Consider the following 16,839-nt stretch of genomic DNA (forward strand, 5'->3'; position numbering starts at 1 on the left):
GATGATAGTATTATGATAGTATTGTTCTCTAGGTTACACCTGTTGTCACGTCTTGTTCCTGCTCTCCCCTTCATATCCTTTTAACTCCTGTCCCTGTCATCCTATTGAGTAGTTAATGACAATTATCTACTGTGGGACACAATATGTGAAGAACTTTGGGAGAACTCTAAAATCAAAAAATTTAAAAAGGAGATTTTAGCTTTTAAAGTTAGATATCAAGATGGAATTCCTTAGCATCCATTAAAGTTTTTGAAGTCTTAGAGATTTATAAAAACAGATACCCGAAGGCTAGCTAGCATCCCAAGAAATGGCTTCCCTTCCTGACTTCAGTATAGAGAGCACCACCTGCTGGTTGTAAGTAAAATGAGCTTCATTTATTGCATAGCCCCTTTAAGTCCGATTTCCTTTCTCGAACCAAACTTGTCCCAAATATAATGAAACCAGAAGACTGGAAGAGACTAACATTGTAACAGTATTCTTCCTCATAAAGATATTGACTTGTTTACGCTAAAACATAGCTCTCAGACCAAAATGTTTATTTTATTTAAAAAAAAAAATTCTTTTTAAAGATTTTTATTTATTTGAGAGAGAGAGAGAGAAAGAGAGTACACGTGAGAGCACCAGCAGGAGCAGGAGCAGAGGGAGAGGGACAAGCAGACTCCCCCCTGAGCAGGGAGCCCAACATGGGGCTCGATCCCAGGACCCCAGGATCATGACCTGAGCTGAAGGCAGATGCTTAATGGACTGAGCCACCCGGGTGCCCCCCCAAATGTCTATTTTCAAGAAGAGAGATCAGACCTGCCATTTAGAGCTACATTTTTGATGTTTAAGCCTCTGTGAGACCATTCGTAGCTTCTGAACCAAAATTTGTCTGTTTATGGACGTAGTCATCCTATTTTCTGTGAGCAAACTCTTTTTTAGGATTATCAGTTCTCTGTTTCATACTAACAAAACCCTATTCACAGAAATATAACACCAGAGTAGGAGACAAAGGAACCCAGCTCTCTGGGGGCCAGAAGCAGCGCATTGCCATAGCTCGTGCCCTTGTTCGACAGCCTCATATTTTGCTTTTGGATGAAGCTACATCAGCTCTGGATACAGAGAGTGAAAAGGTAAGCATTTAAATTGGATTCATCACCCTTGAATTGGTTGTCCTTAAATGCTTCTGTCTTCCACAGTAGAGAACAAAATTCAGCCCAGATATGTTGTTACTTACATCAGCTTTCCAGTGTCCAGAAAGTGGACACTTTCTGTAGCTCTTATTCAGGAGACCTAAGACAAAATAAGGGAAATCAGTCTTAGAGCACTCAGGCTCCAAAAAATAGCCTTGGATCAGTTTGTATTGACCAAAGACGCCATGTTCAGGAGGCCACTTTCCCATTTCTACCAGTGGCATCTCCAACTCTAAAGAAGTGGGAGGTTAATACACTATAAAAGCTGACTCTACCTTAAGATAAATATTAGTAATCATTTTCAATTGGAGAAAAAGTTGACTATTCAGGTATCTGAAAGACAAATTAATTCTTTACTAAAATCCCAAAATTCAAGGAGCCTGTGTTCAGCCTGTGCTCAGTCTCCCTAGATTTGCTGTAGAGCTGGACCGGAGGGTGGCTCTGAAGGATGTTGTGTGGATGGGCACACCAGTAAATGTCTTCAAATGATTGCACAGACTGTATTTATTGTCATAACTTCAAGAGTAGATGACTCCTGCCTCAGAACTAATCCAGACTAGGATTCCCTTATCTTCCAATACGACAAATTCTTTGCTTTGTGAATTCTGTGATATTTCACTGATCCCGTCATTAAGGAAAGACCTCTTGTTGGAAGATTGTGGGCCTTATTATGGAGGAGGAAGGGAGAGGACAGTTTTTATCAGAATTAATTTATGTGGTTATTGATCAGGTTGTCCAAGAAGCCCTGGACAAAGCCAGAGAAGGCCGCACCTGCATCGTGATCGCTCACCGCCTGTCCACCATCCAGAATGCAGACTTAATAGTGGTGTTTCAGAATGGCAAGGTCAAGGAGCATGGCACGCATCAACAGTTGCTGGCTCAGAAAGGCATCTATTTTTCCATGGTCAGTGTCCAGGCGGGAGCAAAGCGCTAGTGAACTGTGACCATAGGAGCTGTTAAATATTTTCTAATATTTGTGTTAAAACATGGCATTTAATCAAAGTTAAAAAGTGAGCGCTTACTGGAAAAACTCTGTAGAATTACCTGTTTAACATTTCCTGCCGCAACCAAAGATTATTTCACCAAGATCAGAGTCTTCAGATTTTGTAATTAAAGGAACCAAAAGAAACATTATCAAATGGAATAAAATACTGGTGTTAATTGCATTATAAAACTTATAGAATAATTCAAAGTAGACTTTGTTAATAAATTGTATAGTTTTTGTTTATATTTTCTTATTTGTAACTTACTGCCTTGCTGAAAGATTATAGAAGTGGCAAAAAGTACTGAATGTTTGCATTAAGTGCTATAATAAAACTAAACTTTTATATGACCGGAGTCATCTTTTTTTTTTTTTTAAAGATTTTATTTATTTAGTTGACAGAGAGAGACACAGTGAGAGAGGGAACACAAGCAGGGGGAGTGGGAGAGGGAGAAGCAGGCTTCCCGCTGAGCAGGGAGCCCAATGCGGGGCTCGATCCCAGGACCCTGGGACCATGGCCTGAGCCAAAGGCAGGCGCTTAATGACTGAGCCACCCAGGCGCCCCATGACTGGAGTCATCTTGTCTAAAATGCTTGTAAATACATCATCTCCCAGTTGGAATATTAAAGATTATTTCTGCATTTGAAAGACTTCTTTAAAAACTTCCATTAATTTTTGTGAGAATAGTTAAATAGTGTCAATAATTCCGATTGCACATGTCTTTTCACAGTGGGTCCTGCTGAACCACCAGTCTTCATTCTTTGTGGATGTGATCCTGCTGGTTCTTGTGTTTCTACATTATGGTGGCTCTCAAACCAACCACACACATCACTGCAGAATTCTAGGGGTTGGGCTGGAGCCCAGGATGTGCAGTTGTGAAGTGTATACTCTGATGTACGTCAAATATTTTGCCTTGCTCTTATAAAGGGCTCTTACCGGATTTTAATATTTCTGCACTTTAAAAAATATAACAACTCTTTCTCTGTTTTGATAAAAAAGACACAAGCTGGGGGTAATATTTGCCATATTTATTGCAAACAATTGATATCCTTACTATCTAAAGAATTTTAAAAGGAAAAAAAAATGCTATCACCTCCAAAGAAAAATGGGCAAAGGACATGATCATGACCAAAGAAGAAATATATTAGAAAAAAAAAAAAGAAGTGCACAATCTCAATAATGCAAGAAATGTAGATTAAAAGAAGATACTCTGGAGGAGTAATGGCAGCCTCATGGGGAAATAAGATTTCCCTTGTTTTTGTCCTCCCCCCTCAATGACAATAATTTAGCATCCATCAACAGACAGAAGTGCCTCTGTGGGAGCTGTGGGATCCAGCACCATAAGCCAAGGGTCCTGAGAAAAGTCTCACCCACCTGTGTGTTGGGTAATAGGCATACAGACTTTGGTCCTGGCTATGGACCCTGTGAACTGGCTCTAGGCCCTCTCAGCCACAGTCCTAGAAAACACTGTGTTAGACCATCACCCATGGATGAGAGAGCTTTTGTAGAAGTCGAGTCCAGAGGAGAAGTTCCAGCAAAAAAAAAAAAAAAATAGAGCAAAAAATTCTAGTTTGAATGCATTGGAGAGGGTAAGAAGAACAGCTTGACTTGACTTGTACCACTCCTCTCCCAAGGCAACACAGCTGAGGACCCAAGAGGGATCTTAGCCCCTGACTTCTCTTGTGGAGGGAGATGAAAGCATGAATGAGTACCTGGCTTCCCCAGCTGTGCAGAATGCCACCAAAGAGGTTTCTTTTCCTCTTTCCTCCTTTCCAGAGTACTGAATCTTGAGCTGCATGACTTCGGGGGGGGGGGGGGGCAGTGGTGGGAAGAAACTGGGAAAGCAGCAGATAGGGCTCTCAGAGGGCATTGAAGAGATATGGATCCTACCAACTGTGTCATAAACTCTATCAAGAAACTCAACTACAAACCATGGGAGTACCTTGCCTGTAGATCCCCTCAACTGGCCCATGGAGTACCCCAGTGCTCAGTGTTCTCCACTCACACACACATAGCCCCTGCCCAGTCCTGTGGCTGGTTCTTTGTACAAGTTCCAAAAGTGGTGGCAAGAGCAAGGCTTGGCAGACAGCTAGTGAGCACACACAGAAGGCTGGCCTGAGTATGTGGGCCAGAGAAAGGCCACAGACTTGAGCTTTACAGCAACCTTTGGTAAAACAAAAGGAAGGCAGTCACTACATGGCCTGGTGTGGAGTCAAGAGAAGACACATAAGCTTAAGAACTCTGCCAATACAGGGAACAAGAAGTGTGCATCAGCTGTATTCATAGAGGGTCTGATGATACCTTCAAGTTACTAGAGGAGCTGATGGAAGATAGGTCTCTCCTGATGGCAGTGATTAAAGACTGGAGGTGACTGCTACTTCATATAGGAAGACAGCAATGCAAAACTTCACAAAACATGAAAAAAGCAAGGAAGCATGACACCATCAACGGATCACAGTAGTTTTCCAGGAACTGACTCCACAACATGGAGCTCTGTGATTTATCTGGTAAAGAATTCAAAATAGCAGTTTTAAGGAAACTTGATGAACTTCAAGATAAGACAAAGAATTCAGCAAAACCAGGAAAACAATACATGAGCAAAATGAGAAGTTTAACAAAGAGATAGAAAATTAAAAAAAGAAACGAGCAGAAATTCTGGAACTGAAGAATACAACAAATGAAATGAAAAATGCACTAAAGATCATTAGCAGAAGAATAGATCAGTCAGAAGAAAGAATCTGTGAGACAGAAGACAATGACTTTGAGACAATCCTGTCAGGGGAGAACAAAGCAAAAAGAATGGAAAAGAGTAGGGAAAGCCTATGTGATCCATGGAATACCATCAAAAGAACCAGTTTCTGAATTATTGGGGTTCCAGAAGGAGATCAGAAGGAGAAGGGGGCAGAAAATTTATTTAAAGAAATAATGGCTGAGAACATCCCAAGCCTGGAAAGAAATTGGATACTCAAGTTCACAAAGCTCATGGGTCACCACATAAAATCAATTTAGATCCCCTTCAAGACACATTATAATAAAGCTGTCAAAAAATTAAAGACAAAGACTCTTAAAAGTAGCAAGCGAAAAAATAAAAGCTTGTAACTTGTAAGGGGCCCCTATAAAGCTATCATTGGGTTCCTCAGCAGGAACCGTGTAGGCCAGGAGAGAGTGAGCTGATACATTACAAGTACTGGGAAAAAACATCCCTGCCAACCAAGAATACACTGTCTGGCAAAGTTCTTCAGAAAAGAGGGAGAGAGATTTTCCCAGACAAACAAAAGCTGAGGGAATTCATCACCACTAGAACTGCCTAATAAATGCTGAATTGAGTTCTTAAAGCTGAAATGAAATGATACTAATTAGTAACATGAGAACATATAGAAATATACTACATACTGGAAAAGCTAAGTGTGTAGTCAAATACATAATACATAACAATATAGTATTATAATACTATAATATGGTGGTGTGTTAACTGCTTAACTCTAGTATAAAGGATAAAGGACAATAGTGTTAAAAATAACTATAGCTGTAATAATTTGTTAATGAGTCCACAATATAAAAGAGGTAACTTGTGACCTCAAAAACAAAAAGGGGTAATAAAAGGTTAGTGTTTTTTATGCTAGCTTCTGTGTGTTTTGTAAAATACACTGTTACACCTATAAGATGTTTTATGTTAGCCTCATGGTAACCACAAGGCAAAAACCTACAGTAGATTCACAAAAGATAAAAAGAAGGGAATCAAAACCTACCACTATGGAAAATCATCAATTCGCACAGGAAGGCAGCAAGAGAGGAAGAAAGAAACAAGGGAACTACAAAATAGCCAGAAACCATAAGATGGCAATGTAAGTCCTCTCCTCTCTATCAATAATTACTCAGTGTAAATTGATTGAATTCTCTAATCAAAAAGAATAGAGTGGCTGGATGGATAACAAATCAAGACCCAACTATACGCCGCCTAAAAGAGACTCACTTCAGCTTTAAGGATACATGTAGGCTAAAAGTGAAGGGATGGAAAAAGATATCCCATGCAAGTAGAAAGCAGGGGTAGCTTATGCTTGTATCAGACAAAATGGACTCTAAAGCCAAAAATGGTAACAAAAGCAAAGAAGGTCATTATATAATGATAAAGGGGTCAGTTCATTAAAAAGATATGATAATTGTAAATATGTATGCATCCAACAACAGAGCATCTAATATATTAAGCAAAATACTAAGCGATTTGAAGGGAGAAATAGACAACAATACAATAATAGTAGGAGACTTCAGACAATACTGGAGGACTTCAGGACTCCACTTTCAATATTGGGTAGATCATGCAGACAGAAAATCAACCAAGAAATGTTTGACTTGAACTATACTTTAAACCAAATAAGTTAACAGATATGTAGAGATCTTTCCATCCAATAACAACAGAATATACTTTCTTCTTAAGCACACATGGAACATTCTCCAAGATAGGTCATGTGATAGGTCACAAGTCATAGCAAATTTAAGAAGATTGAAATCATACCAAGTATCTTTTCTGACCACAATAATATGAAACTAGAAATCAGTAACAGGAGGAAGTATGGAAAATTCATAATCATGTGGAAATTAAACAACATGCTCCTCAACAACCAATGAATTAAAGAAGAAATCAAAGTGGAGATCAAAAAATATCTTGAAACAAGCAAAAAAAAAATATTCAAATAAATTAAAATGGAAACACAACATACCAAAACCTATGAGATGCAGCCAAGGTAGTTCTAAGAGGGAAATTTATAGATATAAATACCTACATTAAGAAAGATCTAAAATAACCTAATTTTATATCTTAAGGAACTAGAAAAAGGAAAACAAGCTGAGCCCAAAGTTAGCAGTAGGAAGGAAATAACAAAGATCAGAGGAGAAATAAATGAAATAGAGACCAGAAAAACAATAGAAAAGATCAATGAAACTGAGTTCCTTTTTTGGAAAGATAAACAAACTTGACAAAACTTTCATCAGATTAAGAAAAACAGAAGATTCCAATAAAATCAGAAGTGAAAGAGGAGACACTACAACTGATACCATAGAAATAAAAAAGTTTATAAGAGATTACTAGGAACATACACCCTAGAAACACACACCCTACCAAGTCTGAATTGTGGAAATAGAAAATCTGAATAGACCGATTATACAAGGAGATTGAATCACTAATTGAAAACTAACAAAGAAAAGCCGAGGACCAGATCGGTTCACTGGTGAATTCTACATTAAAGAAGATTTAACGCTATTCCTTCTCAAACTCTTCCAAAAAATGAAAACACTTCCAAACTCATCAGGCCAGCATTGCCCTGATATCAAAGGCAGATAAGAATACTGCAAGAGGGCGCCTGGGTGGCTCAGTTGGTTAAGTGACTGCCTTCGGCTCAGGTCATGATCCTGGAGTCCCGGGATCGAGTCCCACATCAGGCTCCCTGCTCAGCAGGGGGTCTGCTTCTCCCTCTGCCCTCTTCCCTCTCGTGCTCTCTGTCTCTCATTCTCTCTCTCTCAAATAAATAAATAAAATATTAAAAAAAAAAAAAAAGAATACTGCAAGACAGGGATGCCTGGGTGGCTCAGTCAGTTAAGTGTCTACCTTCAGCTTAGGTCATGATCCCGGAGTCCTGGGATTGAGTCCCGAATCAGGCTCCTTGCTCAGCAGGAGTCTGCTTCTCCCTCTGCCTGCCACTCCTCCTGTTTATGCTCCCTCTCTCTCTCTTTCTGACAAATAAATAAATAAAATCTTAAAAGAAAATACTACATCTGAAACTAATATAACACAATACATTAATTATACTGGATTTAAAAATAAAATTAAATGAATGAATGAATGAAAAATAACACTACAAGATAAGAAAACTACAGGTCAATATCCCTAGTGAATATAGATGCAAAATTTCTCAATAAAATACTAGCTAACTGAATTCAAAAGCACCTTTTAAGGATCACACACCATGATAAGTGGGATTTATCCCTGGGATTCATGGATGGTTCAACATGCAAATGAATAAATGTGGTGCACCAAATTAATAGAATGAGGGATAAAAATCATATCCTTTTAATACATAAAGAAAAAACATTTCACAAAATACAACATATTTTCATGATAAAAATTCTCAACAAACTGTGTGTAGAGGAACATGCTTTAATATAATAAAGGCCATGTATGACAAGCCCACAGCTAACATCATACCCAATAGTCAAAGATTGAAAGCTCTAAGATCAGGAATACCATAAGGCTAACTCTTACCACTCCTATTCAATATACTACTGAAGTCCTAGCCAGAGCAAAACAAGACAATTTTACTTCTTTCCAATTTTATTTCTTTTTCTTGCCTGGTGTGTGTGCACGCATGTGTGTATAAAATACTAAAATATATATATATATATATATATATATATATATATATATATATATATATATATATATATATATAAAATACTAAAAGCCCCACCAAAAAAATTTTTCTTTCTCTGTCTGGCTTATTCCACTTTGCATAATGCCCTCCAGTTCATCCATGTCATCACAAATGGCAAGATTACATTCTGTTTTATGGCTGAATACTATTCCATTGTATATATTTATATACACGACATTTTCTTTATCCATTCATCCGTTGATGGACATGTGGGGTTCTATATCCTGACCATTGTGACTAATTCTGCAGTCAGCACAATCAGGAGTGCTGATTTCATTTTCTTCAGATATCTACCAAGAAGTGGGATTACCTGAATCATATGGTAGTTCTATTTTTAACTTTTTGAAGAACCTCCCCATAGTGTTTTCTCTAATGTTAAACCACCAAATTTGTGGTTATTTGTGATGGTAGCCTAAGGAAACTGATAACAAGCCTCTAATCAGAGAAGCCAAACAAGATACTTTTATTTAAAAAACAAAACACTGAGGGTAATGAGGCTCTGAGTTGGGCTGGTGAGAACAGAGGACAGATGGCTCTGAGAAACATCCATCGTCTATATGGGAAAGGTAGGAGGGTGATAAAAATTGGCTTGAAAAATGCTGTGACATTGATGGAGATGAGGAACTCTTTTTTTTTTTTTGGCTTTTATTTATTTATTTATGTATTTATTTATTTATTTATTTATTTATTTATTTATTATGTTATGTTAATCACCATACACTACATCATTAGTTTTTGATGTAGTGTTCCATGATTCATTGTTTGCGTATAACACCCAGTGCTCCATGCAGTACGTGCCCTTTTTTTTTTTTTAGCACATGCCCTTTTTAATACCCATCACCAGGCTAACCCATCCTCCCACCCCCTCCCCTCTAGAACCCTCAGTTTGTTTCTCAGAGTCCATCGTCTCTCATGGTTCATCTCCCCCTCCGATGTCCCCCCTTCATTCTTCCCCTCCTGCTATCTTCTTCTTCTTCTTCTTTTTTTTTTTTTTAACGTATAATGTATTATTTGTTTCAGAGGTACAGATCTTTTAGAAGGAAGATGATTTATTCTTTTGGCTTAGAGGTGACATCAGAGCAGAAGGTGTTCGGAAGTGTGGCCTGCAAGGTACTAACCAAACACAGATGGGTCCCAATGTGTACTGTTTGCTTGAGTTCTACTCTTCTTTTCCTAGTTCCATTCTGGTTCTAGGATTATCCACCTATATCCACCTCTAAACAATGACGGCCCTTCTGTTTGCTTCACCAGAATCGAGTTCTGAATTTAGGCCAAAATGTATTTCAGTCTGTTCCTTGACACACAAAGTAGCTATTTGTTCCCAGGTCACAGTGATAAGAAATCTCTGTGATTCATTTTTCTTACTCACATCTCTGTTTCAGATGCCTGCTCCCAGTTTGTGAACCCTTTGAGAAAAGGACTGTGTCTTTGCATCACTTGATTCTTGCCTTTGGCAAAATCCTTGGTATCTAGTAGAAGTTCAGTGAGCGTCTTCTCTTTTGCCAGGTTTTTGATTTAGTGTGTACCTTCCTCTGGGTCAGTTTGGTTTTATCACAGATCAACATCTGAAAGTCTTTTGTTAATATAATATATATTAAGAGAATTTTTATCTAAAGCCATATAATTTTATATAAAAAATAGGGAGGAGAGACCATCATTACCATAAAAGCTATAATCCAGCTTTTCCCACTCTATGGAAAAAAAATAAAGCCTTATGGGAATTATGTCCATAATTTTGGAAAGGGAAAAAATTGTTTTTAAGAAATTGGAGTGGTCTGGTAACAGTATTGTACCAATGTCAATGCCCTGGGTTTGCTTTTGTCCTACAGTGACTATATGCCATCATTTGGGGAAGCTGGATGAAGGATCCACAGCACTCTACAGTTTTTTCAACTTCCTGTGAGTCTATAATTATTTCACAACACAAAGTTAAGAAAGAAGAAATAGGAGAATCAGTTAAACTTAAGGATTTGTTGCTCTTGAAATGATAATAATTTGGGCTGAAATCTGAAAAAGAGGAGTTACGCAGGAAGTAGTAGGAGTGGAGAGATAGGTCATAGGGAAGGAAGGAGAGATTTCAGGTGGAGGAAATAGCCTGTTCAAAGAGAGTTTGAAGTGCAGAAAGAAGGACGTTGTGGTTGGAGCTGGCTGAACGAAGCAGAGAGTGGCATGAGGCACCTTGCCGGGGGTGGGTAAGCACAGTTGCCTGCTTTCTTCTGGGAGCCCTCCCTGACAAAATGGAGTTTGGGAGTGTCTGAAGTTGAGGACCAGATCCTGAATTATGATGACCATCCCCCACCTCAAACCCCAATCACCACACTGTAAGGAGAAGCCTAAGATACCCGGGGAGGCCACATGACTTAACTCAGCTGAGCCTCCAGCCCACAGCTAGCATGAAGCTCCAGCCATATGAGTGGGCATCTCAGACATCCAGCCCAGTCAAGTCTTCAGATGCAGACACAGCCAGCATCTCACTGCACCCTCATGAGATGAGAACCACCTCACTGAGCCCAGTCAATTCAGAGAACTGTAAGGGATTATAAAAACCACTGTTTTGGTTCGCCTGGGTGGCTCAGTCGGTTATGCATCTGACTCGATCTCAGTTCAGGTCTTGATCTCAGGGTTGTGAACTCAAGCCCCGCATTGGGCTCCATGCTGGGTGTGAAGCCTACTTAAAAAAAAAAAAAAAAAAAAAAACCATTGTTTTAAGCCACTCGATAGCTAACAAGTAATAACTCTTCCAGAGCCTGTAAAGGATTTTTCACTTACTTTAACTCTCTTGATCTTCAAAGGTATTCCTCTAGGCTGCAGTGTCTTGGTGGGCACCTGGTTCACCGTGGACTCCAACACCTGTAGCAGTACCTGGCACGTTGAAAGTCCTCAATAAAAGTGTATGTTAAATGAAACAAAAAAGTGTTGATCTTTAAAAAAGATTAAACAAAAGATTTTCAGGGAGCACCTTCTGCACTTGTTGTCCTCTGTTCCACTTGGAACTTCTAACATCAAGGTGAAAGACCTCTGCCCTTGGAGCCTGGAGAAATCAGAATAGCAAAGAGAAAAGCAGGAATGCTTCCAGGTATGTACAAAAGGCAAAGGTACATGATGAAATATTTTCACCTGGCCTCTTTCAAAAGAGCCAGTCTTTTTTTTTTTTTTTTTTTTTAAGATTTTATTTATTTGACACAGAGAGAACAAGCACAAGCAGGGGGAACAGCAGGCAGAGGGAGAGGGAGAAGCAGACTCCCTGCCGAGCAGGGAGCCCGATGTGGGACTCGATCCCGGGACTCCAGGATCATGACCTGAGCCGAAGGCAGTCGCTTAACCGACTGAGCCACCCAGGCGCCCCTCAAAAGAGCCAGTCTTGGTCATAAGGAAAAGTGACCTTGGAGCTGGAAACTAATGTTTTCGCTTTCTCCCCTGGGCAGCTACACGGAAATGTTTTCCCTCTTATTGATCGTCACTTAGTGTATGGAGAAGCAACTAGTCTCTCCAGTCAGAAAAACCTGGGTCTCTCTTTGCCTGCCAGTTTGTTAACATGTATGATTCTTGGGCAAGTTGTTTATTTTTCTCTAAGCCTTTATTTCCTCATTGGCGATTAAGGGATTTCAACAGCTCCTTATTGGATTACTTGAGCACGAAATATTATAATGCAGGATTTAGGACAATATTCAATACCTAGAATATAAGCAAAAAAAAAAAATGTGGGTTGCCTTCACTTCATATTTTTCTTGCTCTTCAGGGCTGCCAGTTTTCTTATGTGAAAAGGAAGTTGTGTTTTGTATTTATTCCTTTGACAATTATCTGAAGTGCCTTCTGGACTAGATGCTGGGAGCACAGTGTTAAGACAAGGAGCCCACAGTTTAGGAGACAAGAAATTAGGTTAGTAATATGTATTGGTGCCATGAGGCAAGACTTCTTGGGGAATCAAGAAGAAAGCGATCACTTTTCCTGGAAGTGGTTTGAGGATTAAAAAGCTTCCTAGAGAACTGAGTATCTACCTGTCAGGTGGACAGTAGGGAAAGGGTGTGGACACAGAGAGCAATGGAGAACAGCCCGGAAGCCTGGAATGGGAAGTGAGTCAGGATGGTCAGTTTCCTGTGTTGTGTGTTGGGAGGAGTGAGCAGTGGCCACCACAGGGATGAGTCTGTGAGGTAAGGTAAGGAACCAGGCCCGAAAGGCCTGCTGTGCCAGAATAGATTGATTTGTATTCTTGCCGTGGTCTATTGAAGTAGTGAGAGTATTGAGATACGCCTTATTTTAGAGGGTCCACATTCCTACACATGTGCAGTGAGATTTCATAAAATGAACCACATCTTACCTTTTTGATTTCCATTATAAAGGTGAAAATATATACCTTATGACTTCCATAAGTGAGGGAAGAAAAGAACACACTTTAGAAACCTACCCCGCATCTCCTAAGCACATGGGTAGCCGGCAAGACAGCTGCTGTGTCCGTAGCATTTCATTCACAAGCATCCAAAGGGAGGCACAACTCCTAACGTCTTAGGCAGAAAATCACACTATTCTATTTGAGAAGGAGGGGAAAAGGCATGGTAAGGGAAGGAGGATTTTTTTTTTTTCCTTTTTAGTCAAAAGAGAGAGAAAGCTAAAAGAGTATTATCAAGGTCATAACTCTAATATTTTATTTCTATAATCAAACCAGTTTACAGCTGAGGCTTCCCTATCCAATCAGAATTTGAGTGTGACAAATTTTTTCATTTCCAAAAAGTTCATTGTCCTTCCTCAATTCTCTTATGCAAAACGTGTCTATCGGTGTGGGCATTGACCCCACGACTCCCACCCTTTAGAGTTTAAATAGATGACTCACCTGGGATTTATCTGTGGATTGTTTACATTGCTTTGGGAAAGTGGCAGCTCTAGCCAAGCTAGAGCTGAGACTGTCTGAATTATCTGAAATACTGCATGGCTATAATAATCTACCTCCCTAAACTAAAAAATGGTATAAAACTCTTTGGGATCAGATATATTCCAAGTCTGGAATATACAGACAAAACCTGGAGAGAAATAGGCCAAAATGGAAGTTGTTGGGTTAAAGTGGAAAACTACATAAGGATTTTCTCTATGAGAACAAATGCTTAAAAGGATCTTTAAGAATGTTGGATGATGTGGTGTTTCACAACACTTAGCAGTCATGAAAGTCTTTTGCATATACTTTAATTCTGAAAGCAATTTTTTGAATAGCTCAATTTTCTATTATGGGTTATTACTGGCTGTTAACGGATGAAATTAAAATTCAAATACCTTTTAAATTCTCAAAATTTGCATTTCTACCAGAAGGGTTACTTTAGCCAACAATTTTATCTATTAGCATTGCATATCAAGGCCAAAGTCATAAGTGAGCTATGCAAATTATCTGCACCAAAACTCCCATATACTTTGTACATCTCTTTATGTTTATATTTCACTCTGTATTTTAACCACTTGCTTATTCTTCACTCTGTTTTGGTTATTTTTGTATACCTGAGGGCTGGGTCTCTATCTTCTTGTCTTTATGTCTTCGTTGGGCTTAATGGCATGTCTTGACACAGTCAATGACCACTTCAAAAGTGTTTCATGAATCATGAATAGTCATAGTCAGGAAATGGCAGAGTTCAAATATCTTTAGCCACTTTCCAGAGACTTCCACCTTGAGACATGGGCCATATATCTTCCCTTTGCTCTTCCCTGTTTACTCTCCACCCTTCTCTCCATACTGCTCTCTGCCCTGGGAGATCGACTTCTGTGGGTTCAGCTGAAGGGGAGCCTGGGAGAAGTTGGAGGGGCTCACTGGCCTTCTCAAAGCAGTTTTCCCTGTTTGACACTTAATACAGGTTCTGGCAACTGCTACCTCCCCTACATGCTGGCCAAGGAAGGCAATGGCCCCCCATTTTTGTGGCCCAAAGGTCTCCCCTACCCATTATGACATATCCCCAATACCCTGTGTTCTGCCCATATCTTTATTACTAGTTCCTTCATTAAATCCTCCTTGACTATCTTAATTTGAGCGAACCATTCCTCTCCTGCTGAGACTTTGACTGATAAAAGACAGTTTGTATTATTGCAAAAAGTATTTACCATTCTTGACCAGTACAATGTTTGCTTTCTAAAAACCATCTCTATAGCCTCTGTAAGTCTAAATTCCTCCTTCATTTTTAGTCTCTCAGTGTGTAAAACCTCTTCCATACCACCGCATCCTTATCTGCCTCTCACCTCAGCCAAATTAAGATCACAGTCAAAGAAAGATCACACATCTTTCTTCCAGGGCTCTTCTCTTCACCCCTAGCTGTTCTTGCATGACTTCCCTGCTCTTGGAACTTTGAGACTACCTTTCTTAGAAGTAGCTTTATGTGTATGGCTAAAGAGAGCATGAATATTATGTTTTCAGTGGGTATTGGGGGGTGGAGGTGGAGGTGGGGGGAGGAAACACAGCTAAACAAAGCTAAATGATGTTTACTACAGAACTTCTCAATCTTCGATGTGCATTGTAACCCTCTGAGAGAGCAGTGTGGTAAGCAGCATTTCTCAAACTCATTTGATCAATGAACACTTGTTATCTAAGGGATCCTTGTTACCTACTTAGTACTTGCTGGCAATCCTCAGTTCATAGTTTGGAAAACTTGGCTCTAGGGGGATACTTCTACTTCATCCTCTCTACCTCCATAAATATGTATTGAATAAATGAACAAATATTGGCAAAATTGGTCAAAGCTCTAAGAGGAAGGAAGTGGAAGACGGCGTTCTACAACCATTTTTCTTTTTTTTTTAAATCTTATTTATTGATTTGAGAAAGAGAGTGAGGGGGGAGAGAGAGAGTGCACAAGCCGGGGGTAGGGACAGAGGGAGAAGCAAACTCCCCACTGAGCAGGGAGCCCTACACAGGAGCGGGGTGACTCAACCCTAAGACTTGATCCTGGGACTCTGGGATTGATTCCAGGACCCTGGGATGATGACTGGAGCCAAAAGCAGACGCTTAAGTGACTGAGCCACCCAGGCGCCATGACAACCCCTTCCTTTTAATCCCGTGATGTCTGCTGTGTCAGGATCTTCTAAGATGGTGTGAGCTGGGAGGTGGCCAGCACTTCCTGCAAGATCTAGTTTAAGGTACTGATTGATGGTACCTGGCTACTGATTCAGAGGTCTTCTTCAAGCCTTTAAGCCTAGATTAACTGCAAATGCAGTTTCTCCTCTGGGCTTTCTGCCTTCATCCTGAACTAGCAAAGGGTGGAAAAAGGAGTGGACAAGAAGGACTAGGATTTATCAGGTACTTGCAATGTGCCAGCTACTATATTTAGGTTATCTCCTTTCCCGGAGAAGCGCACAGTCTAGGAAGCTCACAGGAAGGAAAAGATGTAAAAATAAGTATAATGAATGCAGTCTAACATAATATAACGCAAAACATAGCATAAGGCTGTATGAATGAAGAGCTTGCACCCTGGTTTCTTTAACATCGCCTCATGATTCCACTATGTCAGCATCCATAAATATTGGCATTTGACTCCCTATTTTATTGTGGGGTAAGCTTGAGGCCAGACTGAGATAGCGTCCACCTATTCTCATGTCTTATGTAGAAAAATGTGCAGATTTTTGTAAGTAGACACAGTGGACTGGATGTTACTAAGGGGGGGGGGAATGAGCAGATTAGTTCGAGAAATCTTTTTAGCCAATACTTCACATCCCTTCCTCTAGTGATGAACAAATACAAATACTGGCTAATTTGATTTTAGGATCTTCTTCCTTTGCCTCTGCATTTTATTAGACGAAATGGATTTAGAAAATTAGGCAGCATGTTCAAGGAGGATGGAGTAGATGTATTTTTTCCTATTCCTCTTGTTAAGTCCAACTAGAAACACTGAACCTTATATGTAAAACAAACATAAGAAGTCTCTGAAAAAAGCAAACCAGATAAGGACATTTGAATCCAAAGAATGACATGGTAGTGAATTTCTGATTTTCCCTTTTGTTTTGTTTTGCTTCATTCTTGCCCCTTATGTCCCAGGCTTGGAGCAGAAGAATGTGAAATACCAGTGTGCACAGACAAGAAGGAGCCCCAATGAAAGCCTGTTCTCTCTGGCCAAAGGACCAGGAGAGGGGCAGCCTAGCAAGACAGAAAATGTTTAGACAGTAGCTACTCTACTCTAGCCAAACAACATGGGAAAAAACTGTGATATCACTCAGAGTCACACCTGAAAAGGCTAAGTGGCAAGCCTCAACTTCCACCCTTGTTAGGCTGTAAGAAGGTACCCCGACCTCACTGTCTGCC

At 39.8% G+C, this 16,839-nt stretch overlaps 1 protein-coding gene across 2 annotated transcripts in view; it reads left to right on the plus strand.

Annotated features, from left to right (window-relative positions):
- The window catches only part of ABCB1 (ATP binding cassette subfamily B member 1), a 123,079-nt gene extending 112,973 nt beyond the window's left edge, over positions 1-10,106 (plus strand). The window contains exons 27-29 of one of the 2 annotated variants that reach the window (XM_064575328.1): positions 966-1,112; positions 1,903-2,076; positions 9,600-10,106. In XM_064575328.1, the coding sequence (XP_064431398.1) occupies positions 966-1,112; positions 1,903-2,076; positions 9,600-9,773 (495 nt within the window). In that variant the 3' untranslated portion in view covers positions 9,774-10,106. Of the gene's footprint in view, positions 1-965; positions 1,113-1,902; positions 2,506-9,599 lie in introns of those variants that run through there. The other variant, XM_064575329.1, reaches the window with a different exon arrangement.
- The last annotated feature ends 6,733 nt before the right edge of the window (positions 10,107-16,839 follow it).

Source organism: Mirounga angustirostris, unplaced genomic scaffold (assembly GCF_029215605.1).
Source record: "Mirounga angustirostris isolate CCGP_5_RB_7025 unplaced genomic scaffold, mMirAng1.0.hap1 SCAF_12, whole genome shotgun sequence".
In the NCBI taxonomy this organism is placed as follows: domain Eukaryota; kingdom Metazoa; phylum Chordata; class Mammalia; order Carnivora; family Phocidae; genus Mirounga; species Mirounga angustirostris.